This window comes from Heloderma suspectum, chromosome 3 (assembly GCF_057233095.1).
Source record: "Heloderma suspectum isolate Gila_16-S chromosome 3, 16-S_ref, whole genome shotgun sequence".
NCBI classification, from domain to species: domain Eukaryota; kingdom Metazoa; phylum Chordata; class Lepidosauria; order Squamata; family Helodermatidae; genus Heloderma; species Heloderma suspectum.
In genome coordinates, this window is record NC_139460.1 from 173461199 (window position 1) to 173480193 (window position 18995).

General features: G+C 41.5%; 1 protein-coding gene across 10 annotated transcripts in view; it reads right to left on the bottom strand.

Moving 5' to 3' along the window:
• The window catches only part of ELF1 (E74 like ETS transcription factor 1), a 101733-nt gene that overhangs the window by 8941 nt on the left and 73797 nt on the right, over nucleotides 1–18995 (bottom strand). For all 10 annotated transcript variants that reach the window (XM_084844887.1, XM_084844892.1, XM_084844890.1 and 7 more), the window contains 5 exons: nucleotides 15951–16058; nucleotides 15079–15240; nucleotides 13387–13470; nucleotides 12371–12563; nucleotides 8405–8872 (listed from right to left, as the gene is read on the bottom strand). In XM_084844887.1, coding sequence (XP_084701013.1) covers nucleotides 8405–8872; nucleotides 12371–12563; nucleotides 13387–13470; nucleotides 15079–15240; nucleotides 15951–16058 — 1015 coding nt within the window. The remainder of the gene's footprint in view (nucleotides 1–8404; nucleotides 8873–12370; nucleotides 12564–13386; nucleotides 13471–15078; nucleotides 15241–15950; nucleotides 16059–18995) is intronic.

Consider the following 18995-nt stretch of genomic DNA (forward strand, 5'->3'; position numbering starts at 1 on the left):
TTCAGGAGAGGGTCTTGGAATATCCAAGGGTCTTGGCAGCTGCAACTCCTAATACCACCATACCATTTGTGCTACTGTCCTGTGTCCTGGACTAATCTAGAACAAGCTCGTTTGGAATACCCAGTTACATTTTCATGATTCACTGCAACATCTCAATGATGTGCAAGGTTATATGATCTATCACTAGCGCATCAAAATTTGACTCCAATACATTCCACAAGCTTATTGTGTGTGCAAGGTAATGCCAGATCCCAAAAGTATTGGGAAACAGTACCCACAGAAAATTAAACAATTCTACTGTCAAGGGTATTTAACCGTACTCTACCATTTACGTTGACATTATCAATCTGCTATTGGAGTCCAAAGGACCCCTTTAAAGATCTAGCTGAAAATAAAGATATGGTTTGTTTTTGAAATGACTCCAACATTTCTTTTTTTTTAAAAAAAAATATTTTATTGATATTGCATTTCAAAAATGTAGTCTAGAACAAAAACTACTGGGATAGATTGGATCCTACCATGTTAACTTAAATTCATCCTGGAGGAGAAAAGAGAAGATAAAAGAAAACAAAAACAAATGCCTAGGTGAATACTGGGCTCATAATAAACAACAAGAGGGGTCCAGTGTACCCAATAGCCTAATAGGGTTTTGGTTTTTCTTCAAAAGAACATTACAAATAAGCAATCAGTGTTGCAAGTTTGCACTGTGGAAGTGTTAACTCCTGTATCAAGATAAAGCCAACTGGGAGCAGAATTAACCCCCTAGTTTGATCAATTTATTCCTGAGCTCCAAGGGAGCTGTACAGTGCTTTGTAATGGGTGTGTGTGTTGGGGGGGGGGGGGGTTACAGAGGAATGCCCAGAAATTTGTTTACAAAAATAAATTAGCCAAGTGCTCTTGAAGTGGTATAATGGAATTTACGCAACAGGCTACGTTATTTTTCCTACCCTGGGAATAGAATAGACTCCAGTTAGCTTAGGTATTTGGTAGCTTCATTTTCCCATTCATTTGGGGTAGGAAACCTGGTGTCCTCCACATATTTTAGACTACAACTTCCACAATCCTTGACCATTGGCCATTCTTGCTGGGGCTCATTAAAGCTGTAGTCCAAAACATCTCAAGAGCATCAGATTGCCTACGAGTTAAATGTATATGCTTGAAAAACTGAAGTGTGTGTGTGTGTGTGTGTGTGTGATGAAATAACACAGGACAACTGATTCCAAGTACATAGAGTATGAAGTTGTCCAGGTTTGCTTAAAAAAAAAGTTTTACAAATATTGCAAACAGCTGCTAATGTCCACAGCAGCCACATTAGCATACAAGGCTTAAATGCAAATATAGAAAAACATCACATAATCCATCACATTGATGTGTATTTCATAGCATGTTGAACTGCTTTCATCTAAGTTCATTACAACATAAATCTTTCCTGTTAAAAGAGCTGCCACACCCAATTGCAAAATCTTTTCTTTCGACAGGATGTTGAAATAAGCCTGACTTCCTGATTAGTGCCTTGCAGATAGCCATGAAATATTTCTGATATATCTAACGTATAGATTATAATCCCCTTCCTAAATATTTACGTTAGGTGACACCACAGTACAGGGTCAGTGATAGTAGGGAGGCTCCATAAGCATCATCCAGGCACTCATTTCAACCCCTTCTGTCACACTCACTCCAACTTCCCCCATTAGCTCCCCCTGGACCCAACAACTTTTCCCTCTCATCCCTTTTTCCATTTGCTTTAATCTTCTCTGCTTGCTTAGGCCTTGTAGCACTCTGAGGTTAACATGAGCATGCAGAGCCATCACCATCGCAAGGAAGTTCCATGCATTGTAAGACATCTCAGCAAATCCTCCTGCCCTGTTTCCACTGGAATGGGGACAAGAGCAAAATATCTAGTGGCTATGATAATTAGCAAATAAAGTTTGCATTCTGCAATCACTGATGTACGTTTCTGGCTGCCAGAAGAAGTACTCCTTCCCCAAAATCCAAGTTTGAAGAAGGAACAAATTCTCACAGCCCAAAGTTTTACTTGCTCTGTGCTAGAATGTTGGCTTCTATGATGAGGTAAACCTCACATCTCAAATTGTTACTGCTGAATGCACAAGTGACTAATTTTCAGACTTTTGCTAGTAATCAGGAGGACCTGGCCTATGTATGTGCTGAATTCCAGATTTCTGGATAACCTGGAAGTACCTTAAACATTTAAGAATACGCTATCTCTGTTTTCAGAGAGAGGTATGCAAATCCCTCATTTTCAAATTTCTCTAGTAATTTGGGCATCCTATATTACATGTGAGCCAAATTTCACTTTTATGTGAGTGTGTGTGTGTGTGTGTGTGTGTACAAATACAAATATACTATTCTCTCTCACCCCGCCCATCCTAGCCCATGACTTATTTTCTGTACTGTTCCAGTCATTTCCTGAGGTTTCCCTTGTGATGTTATCTTTTATCATTCCTCTTATGTCAGGGAATAGCAGATATATTACAATTAAAGGTATTATGGTTCACTAAATCTTAGGGGCCGCGGTGGCTTAGTGGTTAAGACGCTGAACTGCAGACCGGAAGGTCGGTGGGACAGCAGTTCGAGACCCAAGTGCCGCGTGATGGAGTGAGCTCCCGTTTTCGGTCCCAGCTCCTGCCAACCTAGCAGTTCGAAAGCAAGAAATTGCAAGTAGATAAATAGGTACCGCTTCGGCGGGAAAGGTACCGGCGTTCCGTGCACCTCGGTGTTCAGTCATGCTGGCCACATGACCACGGAAGCGTCTTGGGACAGCGCTGGCTCTTCGGCTTAGAAATGGAGATGAGTACCACACCCTAGAGTCGGACATGACTGGTTGGGGACACCTTTACCTTTACCTTTTTAAATCAGGAATGGGGAACACTTTTTTTTTGGTTAAGGCCCAAGTTTGGGGGTAATCTGTCAAGGGGCACATGCCAATGTGGGTGAAGCCAGAGCCAAAAGTAGGTGGGGTTTGCAATACTGGAAGATTATATAGCAATCTGTGTGTGTGTGTATACCCATGCTGCCCTCTCTCTGTGTGCCACCCCATCTCTGTGGGCTGCATAAAATTAGACTGAGGGCTGCAGTTCCCCACCCCTGCATTAAACACACTAAAAATAAACACCAAATTTCAGTATAAAAGGCAAATATTATAGTTGAGACTACTCTAGTAATTCAGGAGTAACATACAGCCATGTACTGCCTTTCTGGGATACTTTTCAATCTGACCAGTTTTACACTCTTACCCCACATTAATGAGAGGCCCAACTACAGAAGAGGCTAAGAGAGGAACAGCCCTTGATGCTAAGGCATTGCCCTCCAAAATTACTGAAACGCTGACACCTACCCAACCAGATCTTTGCTCCATATCCAGTCCCCTGCCCTTTCTCCTTCTGCAGAAACATTCTTTCCCTTAGTTTATCCCTAGATGCCATGCTTGGCCTTTGAGAAGTGGTACAGTAAAAAAAAAAAAAAGCTAAGGAAGCCTCAGAATGTTTTCTTTGTTGATAATATGAATTAAGGATAAGAGTCTGGGTCAAAAAACAATTATACTTGATTTCCTGCTTAATTTTTTAAAAAAACATCACAGCAGCAACAATGCTTACTATCGTGCAGAAACTCGTTTTAGGTCATTATATTTGTTAATTAGTCGGTTTCCCCTTCAACAGTTATTGCCTCCAAGATATTAAAATTCTAAAATACTTTATTTCAGAGAAGTCCAGTTGGTTTCCTCTGCTGATGCAAGATTTCCAGCCATCATTTCCCACTGTCTTTAAAGCAACAATCTGTCAAGGTTTGTAGGATGCATAAAGTACCCTAAACAGTCTATGGTTATTCATACATGAGTGCTGGTTAGGTTATCCAGTACAGGGACTTACCTCTATTTCATGTTTAGAGACAATATACATGCAAACTATCTCAGAGTTTCAAGAAATAGTATGGTGAAAAGGCATAAAACCACAAGAACTCATAATGGGTAAAGAGAATGTGGGCCTGTTTTCAGCTGACTAGGTTTAATTTTTGTGTACATGTTTCCCAACCAAAAGCACAGAGCTTGTGTTTTGGAGCTAAAATCTTCTATTTCCTATCTATGTGAATGGTATGTCTTTTGGTATGTCTAAATGGTATGTCTAAATTCCCTTCGAAAATTTATTCAGATTCCATCTGCTAACTAAAAAAAGCTACAAGAACCAGAGAACCACCTATCATTCCCAGTTGCAATAACCAAATAATGATATATCATGTAGTTCGAGCAGGCGTAATTGCTTACAAACACAGATGCCAGGCAACTCCTCTTTTAAATCTGGCCATAACTCACTGGAAGGACAGGACAATAAATTGGAACACGAATTTCTGGGATGGTTATGTGGGAGCCAAGTAGCTAGTGCTTGATTACATTCCTGAAGTTGCACTTATTTTTTAAAGTTGCATATGGCATTCCCTCAGGTAGTGCTAAGATTATGCAAAATAGATTTTTTAAAAAGTTATTAACAAAAAATAAATCCAACACAAAAATTAAAAACCCAACCATCAGGGAAACACCACAATGACATTCCACAGCAGAAACAAAAATAAAAACAGCTAAAGAAGATGTCTAGCCAGCCAGCTGGTTTTATACAAAGAAGGAGTAGGCTCACACGATATGCTAACCCACACTCAGTGGTTGAGTGTGGATTGTTTGTTGAATCCTGGGTTGTTTGCTGAACTGTGGGTTAGCATGTTGTCTGAACCCAAACATTTTCCGCAGGGTGACTCGTTGCCTATGCAATGTGGCTTATTTTTCTCAAACAAGCCACCTTGAGAACTCATGGTTTGTTGTTGGGCTGTTCAGGGTGGTTAACAAGCCACCCTGCAGAAAATGTCCTGGGTTCAGACAACACATTAATCCATGGTTCAACAAACAACCCACAGTTCAACAACTCACACTCAGCCACTGAGTGTGGGTTAGCATGTTGTGTGAACAGCACCAGTCTGTTCAGCCTCCTAAAGAATGATTCATATAATTTGGTGTCACAACTGAAGAGACTGTGACCTGGTTCACATGATCAAAACAGTGCACTGTTGGTTGTTTAAGCCACGGTGAGTTGTTGTGCATGCTGGACGGCATTTTGTATATTCAACGCCAGAGCATGGGTTGTTGGTGTCATATGAACGGAGATGGCGGGGATTATGTGAGAGTTAAAAAATCATGGTTGGTTGTAGGATTATGGTCTGTTGTAGGGTTATGCCAGCTTCACACAATACGAGAACCCACGGTCGGGGGTTGAATATGCAAAATGCCAGACAGCACACACCGCAACTCTCTGTGGCTTAAACAACCCACAGTGGGCTGTCTGATCATGCAAATCAGCTCCATGTTTCAGATCATTGCCAATTTGACCTCCTGCCAAATGGGTCTTCTATACAGATCTTAAAAATAATCGAAGTTTATATGGGAGAATAAGGTTCACCTGAGTTCCCATAGGACGGACAAATTCCACCCAAGTGTCTTAAAACAGTGATCTCTTCACTGTGCTGGGAAATGTAATGGATGTCCAGATGTGTTGCTGGCACATTACTTCCTCACACACTGCTATGATAATTTGGAATGGTGCATTAGTGTTATTAGATGTAACTTCCAAAAGCCTATGTAGCCCAGCAGATAAGACAATTGAATATTTGTATAAATGAAACTGCCTCATATTTGAGTGAAACTGCTGGTCCACCTAGCCAGTGTTGTTTTCTCTGACAGACAATAACTTTCCATGGGCCGTATCCAGCACTGCCACTGCACTTCCACTCATTCTGTTGTGCCAATGGGACCTGCTGCTAGTGCAATGAGGAGTTAGTGCTATCTAAAGCAAATCCCGAAACATGCAGAAATGTGAGCTTGGTTGCCCTGCCCAGTTCCAGAAACAAGCATTTCTGGTTGCTTTAAGAACCACTAACTCCCCATTGCATTGTGGTGGGTCCCACTGGTGCATGGGCAGTGTGTAGGGGTACTGCTCCATGGCCCCAACCATGCAAGTCAAGAACCTTTAACTGAAGATGCCAGTGATTGAACCTGGGACCTTATGCAGAAAAAATATGTGCTTTACCATGGAGTTACAGCTACTGCCTGCTTTAGACATTTGCGTTCAAAGTTCAGTTCAGCCATCAATTAGTTGGTGGCCTTGGCCAAATCAATACCACTTGACTTCAGTTCACATTCAAATAAAACTGGAGAACTGTAAATGACAAAGAAATGTAGTTGTCGGTTGGAGTGTTGCTGCTAATTTGGATGCTAATCTGCAGATTCTGTGTAACCTCTGTACTGCATCTCAGATTACTTATGTTCAACTCTGTGTTAATGTGGAGTCACAATATACAGAAGACAACCAACTTGACTGCCATCTCAAGTCTTTCCATGATACAGACCAATGTTAGCATTGACTCAAATCTTCATTGCAAAAGTCCTGTGATTTTACAAACACAGATACCTTAGGACATCCTTTTTGGAATGTCAAAGCTGCAGGAAGGGAAAATGTATTCTTCAGAAAGACTATAAATAAATCAATTAATAAAAATGTTGCTGCCATTTTCTCACAGGGAGAACAATAGCATATAGTGATAGCAGCACAAGCTGAACAATCACATCCCCTAGTTGTGAATCCAGTCACTACAGAATCTTGTTACATTGAAAACACTATAGGCAGATGGCTAGAAACAAACAGGAATGGAACCTTCAGTTCAGAAGGTGAAAAACCTAGTGTGTGGAGCCAGCCTTCATTCAAGCAAACTTCAATATTAAATTATACGTAGCCCAGCAGATATTAAATGGTATTTCTGATCACTTCCCATGAATTATATTAGAACCATTTGACAGTACACAAGTTGTGTGTTAAAGCACTAAGAACTCCAGTTGAAAGAAGCACCTATTATTACATTTTAATAGTAAGGGATATTTCTACCCACTAATCACAATCCAAAAATTACTTCAGAGGAGTACCTTATTGACAAAGCTCTGTATACACATATTTCATTGACAACTGCAATGCCTCTCTAAGAGCCAGCTCATGCTTTCATCTTCAGCACCTGCTGACTGCAACATCCAGTGGTGATTAGCATGGATCTAAAACCTAATGTCATCTGAAATCCAATATTTGCAAATGGTGTCAATTCACATATTTAGCTGCATTTTACCACACACCGAGTAATCAAAACGATCAGAAATAAAGAGTGTCAATCAGCTCTATGAAGGAAATGATAATTCATCTTGCCCTGTCCCAGCCTGTATGAACAGGCGAGGGGAAGGGATATTCAATCAGCACTACTTTCCAGCCAGTGCATGCAAGCAACTGTATGGTAAGTATGACACCCTTGCTGTCTTGATGATGCTGATGTATCTTTCTCCCACACCCTCAACATTAGGAAAGTGCAAAAGAATAAGGTCTGCTGAGATGACTAGAGGGGTATATCATCTAAATGAAGAAAGACTTAAATATTCAGGAATATATAGCACTGATTTTTTTAAAAAAATGACTACAGGGTGAAATTGATAAAAGGTTTATAAAAGAAAGAATTGGATGTAACAATTTAAAGGGAAATTTATTCACCCTCTCAAATGGAGAGAAATGACACAGGCTGGGTTCAGATGATCACAGGGGGAAAAGAAGCCACTGTGGCTTCTTTTCCTTACTCCATGTGTGCTGCTCATGCGACTGCCATTTCCCTAATTATCCGCAACACGCTGTGGGTTAGTGTGTTGTTCGAACTTGGCAAGGTGTGCGGTGGGGGTGGCTTTTAAACCACCCCACAACCCCAAGAATACATAGGTTGTGGGGTGGTTTAGAAGCCACCCATGCCGTGCACCTTGCTTGGGTTCAGATGACACACTAACCCACCTCGCATTGTGGGCAATTAGGGAAATGGTAGTCAATTAACTGTTCTATATTATTTTAAAATAAGGGACATATTTACTTGGATGACTTCATGTTAACTTATTTCCAACAGGCACAAACACTTCTTAAATATCCATTAACCTCTCTCTCTCTCTCTCTCTCTCTCTCTCTCTCTCCCATACACACAGACATGAACTGTTGAGTTTTTCTGCCTCTCTCACTGCACATATTTATAACACTACCACTGCCAAACTAATCGTACATATATGATTTAGTCTCTGCTGGATCCTCCCTCCATGGTTTCGAAATACAACACAAAACAGAAATTATTGTTTCTGATTGACTATTCATGATAGTAATTTGAAAAATCCAATGGACTCCAACAAAATAACATTTTTGCTAAGTATTTTTTTGCCCCTTCAAAATGTTTCCTGGTCAACAGATCAGATATTCAAGTTTCCAGAAGCAGCACCAATTTTTTGTTTCTGTTTTAGACTTGCCTTAGACTTGCCTTAGACCTGATTTGACTTTTTTACCTTATATTTTGAACAGAAGGATTCAATGTCTCATCCAGCATATTACTGGTTACGGCTGTGTTTCCTTCTGGGATGGATTGCACTGGTTGCATTAAATGAACTGTCCGATAAAGTTGAGTTGGATGTACTGGGTGATTTGACTGCATTGTCCTCAAAATTTCTGATGCCATGGTAGGCGGTTGCTGTTGTACAGTTTCCAAAGGCTGCTTAAGTTTGGTAGACTTGGAATTAACTGGTATTTTTAAAACAGCAGTAGATCCTCCTCTTGGCCCTGTGTTTGAAGATGCTTTGGACCTGCCCACTTGGTTTCTATTAGCCATAGGTGTTGAGAGTAGAGGTGAATCAGGGCAGTCTGTACTTTGATCATCATCATCATCTATGTAGATGAGGTCTTTTGGCATTTCTTTAAATTGATATACCAAACGTTGCCCCTCTACTTTGGCCAGAATGCCTCTTTGGTAATAGTATCTGTTCAAAGCAGGAAAATACATCGAAGGTTACACTCAGAAATACATACAGGGGAAAAAACCCTGCCTAAATGACTATTTAAGTAAAAGATTATTGCGCCAATATACCTTTTAGATTAATGAACAGAAATCATTTCTTGTTATTTCTACTATTGCTGAGCCATGAAAATGTAAGTAACATATTACTCTATTATGAAAGGTGTACATTTAACCAATGACTGTGTCCTCCATTCACAGAAGGTTCTTGCTCCAGTGGTAGCTTCCATGAATGGAAAGGGGGGGGGGGAGGTGATTTTTGCAAATACCCTCTTTCTCCTGTAGTGTATCACTCCACTGACCACACTGTTCCAAAGGGTTCATCAAACCTCTAAAGACGATTTTGGGTGCATGCTGGAAGCTGCAGAGGGAAGGGGAATAAGTGGAAATTGCCTTCCTCTCTTCTGTTCACAGAAGCCTCTGCTTGGTTGAATAGCCTTGTGTGAGTGGAGGGACACAAACTGGATACAAGCCACAGTACCCAAATTACTACTGGAATCAGTGTTTTCAAATCAGTACAGGACAAGGTCTATGTGGTTTTATTAAGTCTCACTGTAAACCACAACGCAGCTGTGGGTCGAGGATTGTCATAACTGGTATAGCAGTTGTATCCATGCTGCAAGTGGAAGTTTGTGAGTAATGACTGACTCCAATGCTAGCCAGTCTTGTTCCATCCACACAGATATATCTACTGCAGTATTTGAAGGCTTCCCAGTCTGCATATCCAACTAATTTGGAAGTGAAGGAGAAGTTGGAAGGAATTAGGAACTGGATTGCACCTGAGGGTACCAATGATTTCTGCAACTAGATAGACATCCATCACAGCAGCTGGTTACTGTTCAATGAGTATCTGCCTGAACACTACTCCAAGGGCCCTTTGGCATGACTAGAGATGTGAAGGCCCAGGAACAAGGTCAGGACAATTCCGGAGAGAAAACTTTCTCCCCGTTCTTTTCCAAGGAACTTCTTTGTTTTTTTTCCTGAAAATTGAACCATTTTGGATACTAACACATTTTCTTTTAGAATAATGAATACAATGTTTAAGACAAACTGTTCATATATTGGTACCTGGCCTTTACTCCTCCAAAATGATTTTTAAAAACAACATAATAGGAATTTTTTTTATAGAAATAGGGGCCTTGGAAATTTTGAAGTCACGGGGGAAATTGTTTTTTAAACCTCTCTGTAAGATTCCCTGCACAGTTATTTTTTCATTATTTGTTAAAATCCTTGATCTAATATATCCTTTATTGATTTATCATGCTTAGTTTCCCAACATGTGACTACAGTCACTATATCATAACATGTGAAGAAAATGTTTAGTCTCGACAGTTTTGAGTTTTGTCCTGTAGAGTTTTGTCCTGTGTTTCTGGGCTTGTGCTGGTTTGATGCTGTAGCAGCCAATGAATGTAGTTCTAATATATGCTTGGTTACCATTCCTAATAAGTAAGGGTGTCTTTCCTAGCTAAATAAGCTCTCAATAGCCTTTCCTTCCTCTGAGATTGGAGGCTTCCAAGTATTCTATGCCCTGCTGGGCAGAAGGAGCAATACAGGCTGTTTTGCCTTGCCATCATCCTTTGCTGTATTTTTCACTAGACAGGCCTCTGAACCCATCTAGCTGTAATGCACTGCCAGGGTAGGGTGGGGCAGTGGCTAGGAGGCCTTTGGATATGGTGGATCCACAATTTCGCTCCTCCCCGCCCACCAGCACACCCCTGTCTCTCCTTCTCCTTTCTCTTCTTGAGGTCGGAGCTCAGACCTCAGGAGAGGCAGCCATTGCAGTGGCTGGGACCGGGAGGGGAGTGTGTGTGTGTGTGTGTGTGTGTGTGTGTTTGTAATATGGATTTCCCCCTCCAAGTTCATACCGCTATCCACAGGAATAGGCAACTTTTGGGGTACATGGGCGGATTTGTCCATTTTTTTTCCAGGCCTGTGGGTGCACTTGTCATTTTTTTCATTTCGCAGGGGATTTCCCCTTTTTTTGCACCCCCATTTAGTTTTCTCTTGCTCCCCATCCTTCCTCTTCTCCCCTCCTCACTCACGATTTCCTTCTCTTCCCCCTCCTGCCTGCCACCACTTCTACCACTGCCTGCTTGCCCCTGCAGCTTCTGCCTGCCACCGCCCACCACCTCTCCTGCTGTTTCTGCCTGCCACTCTGGTCTGCCCACTGCGTGCTCTTTCTCCCACCTTCCCCATGCACACCCACCACGCACCCACCGCCGCTTCTGCTGCACACCAGTTGGCCACCACTTCTGCTGCACATGTGCTGCTGTTTCTGTTCACCTTAGAGTGAGGAAGCAGGAAGTCAGGAGAGAAGTCTGCCAATTTCCTCCTTCCTGGCTGCAGAGGTAAGAGGCAAGTGAGCAGCAGGGAGAGGAAGGAGTCTGGTGGGAGAAGGCAGTGGGGTTAAGGTGGGCACATTCAGGGGTCCTGGCAGGTGCCAGTGCACCCATGGGTGTCATGTTACCAACCCCTGATCTACAGCCTTGTTGGGGGAAATCCCTAGCATCCTATGTCCCCTCAGACACTGCCTAGGGGCCATAAGATTGTATTGTAAGGGTGCGATCCTATGGGGATAGGCGGCCGCCTCTGAACTGGGAGAGGACCGCCTATCCAATGTAGGGCAGGAGAAGCATGAAGGGGATCGTTCCCTCCACGCTTCTCCTGCCCTGCATTTGCGACTAGACAGTCGATTTTGGCTGTCTAGCCGTGGGAAGGAGGAGAGGGGGAGGAGGCTGCTGGAGGACACATAGGATGTGTTGTACTGGCATTTCCGCCTTCCCCGCCCCAAACACCCCGTTTTTGCTGCTCCACGCTCCTCTTTGGAGCGTGGGGCTGTTCTGCACTGCAAAGGGGGAAGGTCAGTTCCCGAAAAACCACATATCCTATGGCCATCTAGCCGCTGACTAGAGGCCATAGGATTGCTCCCTAAAGCACTGTTATTTATTTATTTACATATATATTAACGCTTTAACCCCCCCTTCAAATAATTTTTTCCAGTGCAGCTTACACAAAACTCCCTTCAAATCATATCAAACCATCAACATTATAAAATACAATAGGATAACACAATATTAAAAACAGCAGAAAAAAAGTCAATTCAGTGATAAAAGGTTTTTAAAGACCTTGGAACATAAAAAAGCTGTTTGACTGGCACTGAAAAGATAGGAGAATGGGCACCAGGAGACTTTTAATCTTTTCAACTGATCTGAAATTCAAGTTTGAACAAAAACGTAAAAGGTGTAGGAACAACAATTTCTGATGAACAAGCAATCATAAATATTTAGAAACGTTAATTATTAATATTGTTACATACATTTTGAAATTATGTCAGTCTGTTTGCTTTGATAGATACTGAAGTTGCTTCATTTACAACAGAGTAGCTCTTCACTTAGGAGGCTTTCAATGTAATGATATACATTAACTATTGAGAGAATGCTGATATTTTCTTAAGTTCACATACCTGAGGGCTCTGCCCATTGTTTCGTAATTCATATCAGGTTTGTTTTTGTGCTTTCCCCACAACCTTGACACAGCCTTGGAATCTACTAGCTTAAAAATGCCCTTCTCTCTTTGAGTCCATTTAATGTATTTAGGACAAGTAGCCTTGTCCTGAAGCAGTGCTAGTAAGAACTCCCAGAGATAAATTGTGTTTCCTGAAACAAATAAATGAAAAGCTTTTCAAAAATAAAGACAGACTACATGCAAAAATCCAGATTTTTTACAGTAAGATATAACTTTTTAAAGAAATTCTGACCTTAAGCTTATTTTTTCAACACATAAAATTTCAAGCCAACTATTTCTTGGTTTGGGGCTTTAATTGGGCATAGACAGGCTGGACTATTTGTAGATTCCTTACGCGTGGACCAGCCCAATAAAGTCCAGGGCCTCCACACAAGTGCCACACATTTCTGATAGCCACTGGCACAACATAGAGAAGTCTATATGACCATAATATAACCTACTTGGAAAGGAGCCCTCATGTGGAGGTAGAAGCATTTTTTGCAGCCTTTGTAAGGGGGCTGTAATGTCTGAATCCTTTCTGATTCTCACTAAATAGTAAATTCACCTGCAGGAATGTTCATTCTACTGTAATTCTGTATTAATAATAGTACTACTGGACTGGCACAGCCAGAGTCTGCGGAGACATATCTACTGTACACTGGAAAAACCATCTATATCTTAATAGTACAACATAGTACCAGAAAGCACCAGCAACATATTGCTCTACTGCAGTAAGGGAAAATACAGAACTTGCCAAGGAATGAGGTGGGAGTAATCTCCTAGTTATCCACTTAACTGTTAACTGTATACCACAACTTCACTTCAGATGAAAGGTCAGGAAATTCTTTTTATTTCCTCCCAACCTCTATGATCAAAACGAAGCAGCCATGCTGTCAGTTGGTATGTTTCATTTCTACAATACCCAGAATTTGATACACTGTTCCACAGCCCTTAACTCATGTGGTCCATGCTTACCCTTCCCATCTTTATTTTTCTTTTTCACTGATATGTTTGGAGTCAGAGTAGGTGACTCTGATCGTGAAGCTTTGGGTTTCTTCCCTGAAAGAAAACCACTGTTATACAAACTTTCACACTGAAACTATGGAACAGACATAGTACAATCAATTCATTCACTGAACACTGATTCCTGCCTCTTCCCTCAAAGCCTAATTTTATTTATTTATTTATTAAATTGATAACCTGCCTTTCTGCCAAAAATGGCACTTAAGGCAGCTGAAAATAAAAAATACAGATGAAAAACAATCCCAATAAAAACACAGTATGAAAACAAACCAAATAACACAATTAAGAACACAATAAAATAAGTGTAAAAGCAACAAACAGCAGCCAATAATTTAAAACCTCCTTCAGCAATAAACTAGCTTACATCCCAAAGGCCTGCCTGAATAAAAATGTCTTTGGCTGCCAGCGAAAGGACAACAAAGAGGGAGACATCCTGGCCCCCTTAGGAAGGAGATCTCCAGAGCATGCGAGTGGCCACTCAGAAGGCCCTCTCTCACATCCCCATCAAACATCCCTCTGATGGTGGTGGTACCAAGAGAAGGGCCTCCCACAAAGATCTTAAAAACCCGGGTAGGCTTCTATGGAAGAATTGTTGTATAAGAGCTCAGACATTTAAGGACATAAGCACCATATTGGATTCTAATTCAATAGGTTTATAGTACTTACGTTGTGGAATTAATAGCATCTCAGGTATTAATATTTATCCCAAACCTAACAAAATACCCTTTGATGTTAAATAATACTGTTAGATTAATATAAATTATTAATTTATTACTAAAACTTTTCATAATCTGCACTTCATCCTAAAATACCATATTGATCCCACTTTGGGGGTCAGGCAAGGAGCTTTCCACAAGGAGCTTTCCACAAAGGTGACCTTGGAGGGAAGAGAAAGGGGACATTCTGGTGGGCGGGGGGGGGGGGGAGCTTATGCTGTATCCCCAGGCCTCCTCAGCTGCCTTCCCTCCCCCTCACAATGCCTCAGCTAGATGGGCAAAAAATCCCATCTAGCAAAAATACAGAGCAGGAGGAGAATGGAGGCGAAGATAGCCTCTGCTGCGCCTCCCACTCTGCTCTGGATGGCCATAAGCCTCTGAGTTTGGAGGCTTACAGCCATCCCCGTAGGATTGCGTCCTTAAACACACAATCTTCACAGCAAAGCAAGCAGTCAACAGCGATGTCCAACACTGGCAAAGCCCCTGAATGAGTTTGAGTGGAATGTGAGGAAGCGTCTAAAACACTGCACCAGCTATGGACTTTTCAGAGCCCTCTACTTTAAAAAAAAATATCTCTAAATTCTTACAGGATCTAAATGAATTTAATGTGCTGACAACTACAGCTTCTACACAAAAAACACTCAAGAATCAAAGTACAGTAGAAGTCTGCATTTGCACAGTTTAGTTGATAATGTTTCTCTAAATCTCTCTTCTAAATCTTACAGTAATCTTACAGTAATTGTAATACAAAGCCACCCTGAATATATTTGCTTAACTAAGATGTGTTCATTCTTCTTTCCAGATGGACCACTACACTGATTTCGATTGTTTTCTCAATATACATTGAACATTGGGTAGTATAAACGCATACTCATATAAGAAACTACATATGTACATGGCTTTTTAACACACATCAGAGTTTCCTTACCTTTTCTCTTCTTTGGTTGTTCAAGTGCTACAGTGCTTGGTGATTCAGCAAATGCACCTTGGATTTGGTGTACCTCAACCACTTCTGGGATCCCATCGAGTGTGACTGACACATGAGTAATAGGACCAATGTCAACATCATCGTCTGCTCCAAACACATGTGCTTCAGAAAAACAGCAAAGAGGTCATGAAATAATTTAATGGTTCTAGAATGCCTCCTAGCAATCAGGTTACAAAAAACCCAAGACTCTGTTGATTAAGACTGCCAGTCAATCTACTGAATCTGAATTATTTTAACTGATTAACTAATATATCTTTCTAAATTGCAGTATTGCCATACCTGTATTATTTTGTAGATTACTCTTTCTCTTGACTAATTACTACTTAATTGCAGCCCTACAAGACTGTTGAGAAGAAGCTAACCAAAAAGAGTGAGGCCTTATAATCCCCCAAATCCACAGTTAATGAGATGACTGATTGATGTGAAGATACACAGCTTGTACCAAGGTTAAAAAAAAAATCAGTGATAAAGTTGATAATTTAAGTTGTAATGTGAATGCAAAAAGAGAATGACATGTGTGAACATTAAATATTTGAGTATACCACTTTGATTTCCTAAAATCAGGAGATTAGCACAAAATGAATAGGTTAATGAATTTTCTGAGAAGATAAGCCTTATTTTCTTCCCCAACCTGCTCAACGGTGCAATCGCAAAACTACCATGTGAACCTACTAGATAATTCAAACAGCCTCTCTTGCAATATCCCCTTTCTACAGAATCCAGCTTTTAAAAAGCATACTCACACAGCATTTCTTATATTTTTGCTTTTACACAGAACACATTTCCCACATATTTATTCCTGTTAGACTCACTTGATCTCTTCTCATCAAGCATTGGACCAGGGGAATCCATATTGAGAAGGGCCTCAGCAGCTTCAATGGTTTGCATTGTTTCATCTCCATTATGGCAGGATGCTTCAACTGAAAGTAAGAGAGTAGGAGGTAGGGAAATAGGGACAGAAAAGAGATAATTCATTAAAAAAAAATTAGCATGTGATACAGATTTTTTTTTAATCCTTTGCTTTTGGCTTCATTGCACATATGGGATCCTGGGACATAACTATGAATCACAGGAGACTATTTATGGCTGACTGTCCGAGGCTGAATTATCTCCTTTCAGCCACTTCTACAACAAACAAATGCCCTCTTGTTTATACACCACAATTTCCAGTTACCCCAGTTCTGACGACTGTGTGTAAATACAGTGTCTCTAACTAAGCTCTTGAGTTATCAGCTTTATTGGGAAACAGTACCAAAAAGATTGACAAGTGGGGTACTCTGCAGATTTCAGCACATGATTTGCTACATCTACTTAAAAGTCAGCATGTTTGTGTCTAGCTCTACTGTATGCAGAGGCAAGGATGCTAGGGCAGGACAATAGCTGCATCAAGGAAACAAAATGGAGGTAGGAACCAACATAGTAATCAAGAAAAAGAGAAGAATAAACCAAAACCACTTACAGATTTTTATATTAAGTTAAATATTTTATATTAAGTATATTACTTATATACTACCTAATATTATTAAGTATTAAGTAGTATATAAGTATAGTAAATAAAAATTTAAATGGCACCAGTGGTTAGAATTCTGAACAACTGGAATAGAGTCTTGGATCCAAAGAACTGCTTGGGCTCATGTAATGAGCTTGTGCTGCCCTAGTGGAGCTTTCTTCTTCTTCTTTGAATAGCTGATGCCCAAATCATATCACAAACTGCTCTTGAAACTGAGCAAGTTTTAAAAGCAGCTTGCAGTGTGTTATGTCCCAGAATCATTTATCTAAAACCTTTTTTTCACAGTTCCTAGCTAATGCAAGTTAACAGATTTAAACCCCTTTAAACAAGTTTACAAAACACAAAATGAACAGCATGGCAACATCTTCTGGGAGGAGCACATTATACCCTTCTTCATCCATTAATTCCGTGAGGACACAGATGCTGCTTTTATTTATAGGCTCCTGCTAGTTACTCCACTGCGTACAGTTAAGATGAAGTCTGAAGTATGGGAGAGAGCTCTGCCTTTTCTTCCTAAGCCTCTGTTTGCTGTTGTCAGCCTGGTTTTGTCTTCAAGTTTTCTGGAACCTCCACCTCTTGTTTCTCTAGTGAATACTCAGAGGGCCACAGGCTGCTAGAGAGAGGGCTCCAGTTACACCACTCGCCTTCCACTAACCTTTCCCTTTAATAGCCAACTCTGGGCATGGGCTGGTAGCTTTCAGTGGCAGTCAGCTGAGCACTCTCAGGTGGCTCCTCTGACAGAAAGTTCAGTGTAGGGTCTAATAGGAATGGAGTCAAGGCTTGCAGTACCTGGTCTGATGGGAAGTCCTCAGAGAAGCGAGTTGGTGCAGTCCCCAGCCTTCTGTGAGTATCTCCCTCTCCTCCTCTCCGGATACTTCCCTACTCTCAACAGATCTGCCTCTCTCTGTCTCTCTTTCCCAAGCCTTCCCTGACTTGGTGCCCTCCAGATGTTTTGGACTACAACTCTCATCATTCCTAACCATTAGCCATGCTGGCTGGGAATGATGGTAGTTGTAATCCAAAACATCTAGAGGGTACCAGGTTGGGGAAGGCAGCTCTGTGCTGGGCCTCTCTCTTCCCCCTCCTCTCCTAGCATCTGTCCTTTCAACTGCATTGTCTAATCAGTTGCTTCTTATCTTCCCTTTTGGTCCAGCTGGTGGGCCAACAGTAGCCTATAGAAAAGGTATGAAGAGGAGCCACCACCTGCAAATGAGCCAATCAGGGGGAAACACACACTCCTCCCAGTGTGTGATGGTCTTGTCCCGGGGCTGGTGGGCCCCAGCAATCCCTCATGAACAGTATGAGGTATTTGTGGAACTTCTTCACAGAAAGTAGAACCTGTGAAGAACTGATAGGAGAGGAAAACTACAGAAGGAGTTCTTGGGGGAGACTTCAAGTCAGATATTTCAATGGAAGACAGTTGGCCTCAAGAAGCAGAGACTTTGGGAGGAGGCAACTGAAAGACTTCTTTTTGCTGTGACCTTGTCACTGAGTCCCTGACCGGAAAGAAGCCTTCAGATGAAGATGAAAATAGCTGCCATCTGAAAATAGTCTTGGTAAGCTGAGTCTACTGTGAGAACCAGTTGAAACATTTTACAACTCTGTATCCTTCCAAGTGAGTTCCTGACTAGAGGGAAAACCTGAGAACTGGATCTGTGGGTTATTCTGGGAGAGCTACCTGGGATGGAGATACCAAGAGGGTAATTGGCAATCTGATTTTATTAGGGAATCTCTTTTATTATCCTAAAAGAGACAGTGTTCCAGTTCACACTACCAAAACAAGTCATGGTGGTAGTTTTGGTATTTTGGCCACACACCTTTTACTTTTGGTCCTGCCCCTTTTCCCTTTGGACCCACCACTACTGGAATGTGGGCCCTGAGAGCTTCTCCGAAATGGGATTCAGCTCCTGGCCTAGGCCCTCACTACAGAGTTGTGCTGATGGGATGAAGTTTTAGTAGAAATGTAACGGTGGCACCTGAAATATAGGAACGGAGGTACATTTATCCCATATAGGTATTTGTGGAATATTCCCAATCCTACACATTCTGTATTACAGTGGTGGGATGTAAAGCAATTGACCAATCTGTGATATTTTGGATATAAAGGTGGAATTGGTAGACACAATCTGCCACATTTTGGTGACAGAGGGGTGGGATTATAAAACAACCAACCCCAACCTTCACAGTGATCTGGTTCACATGACACAACAGCCCACCATGGGTTAATTTACCTGCGGGGGCTGTCACATTATGCCAGGCACTCATGGGCACCATTTTTGCATGGTGCCTGCAGGCGCTCCACTTGCCGTGTCGTGTGAACCCATGCAGCAGGTGTTGTCTGAGGACT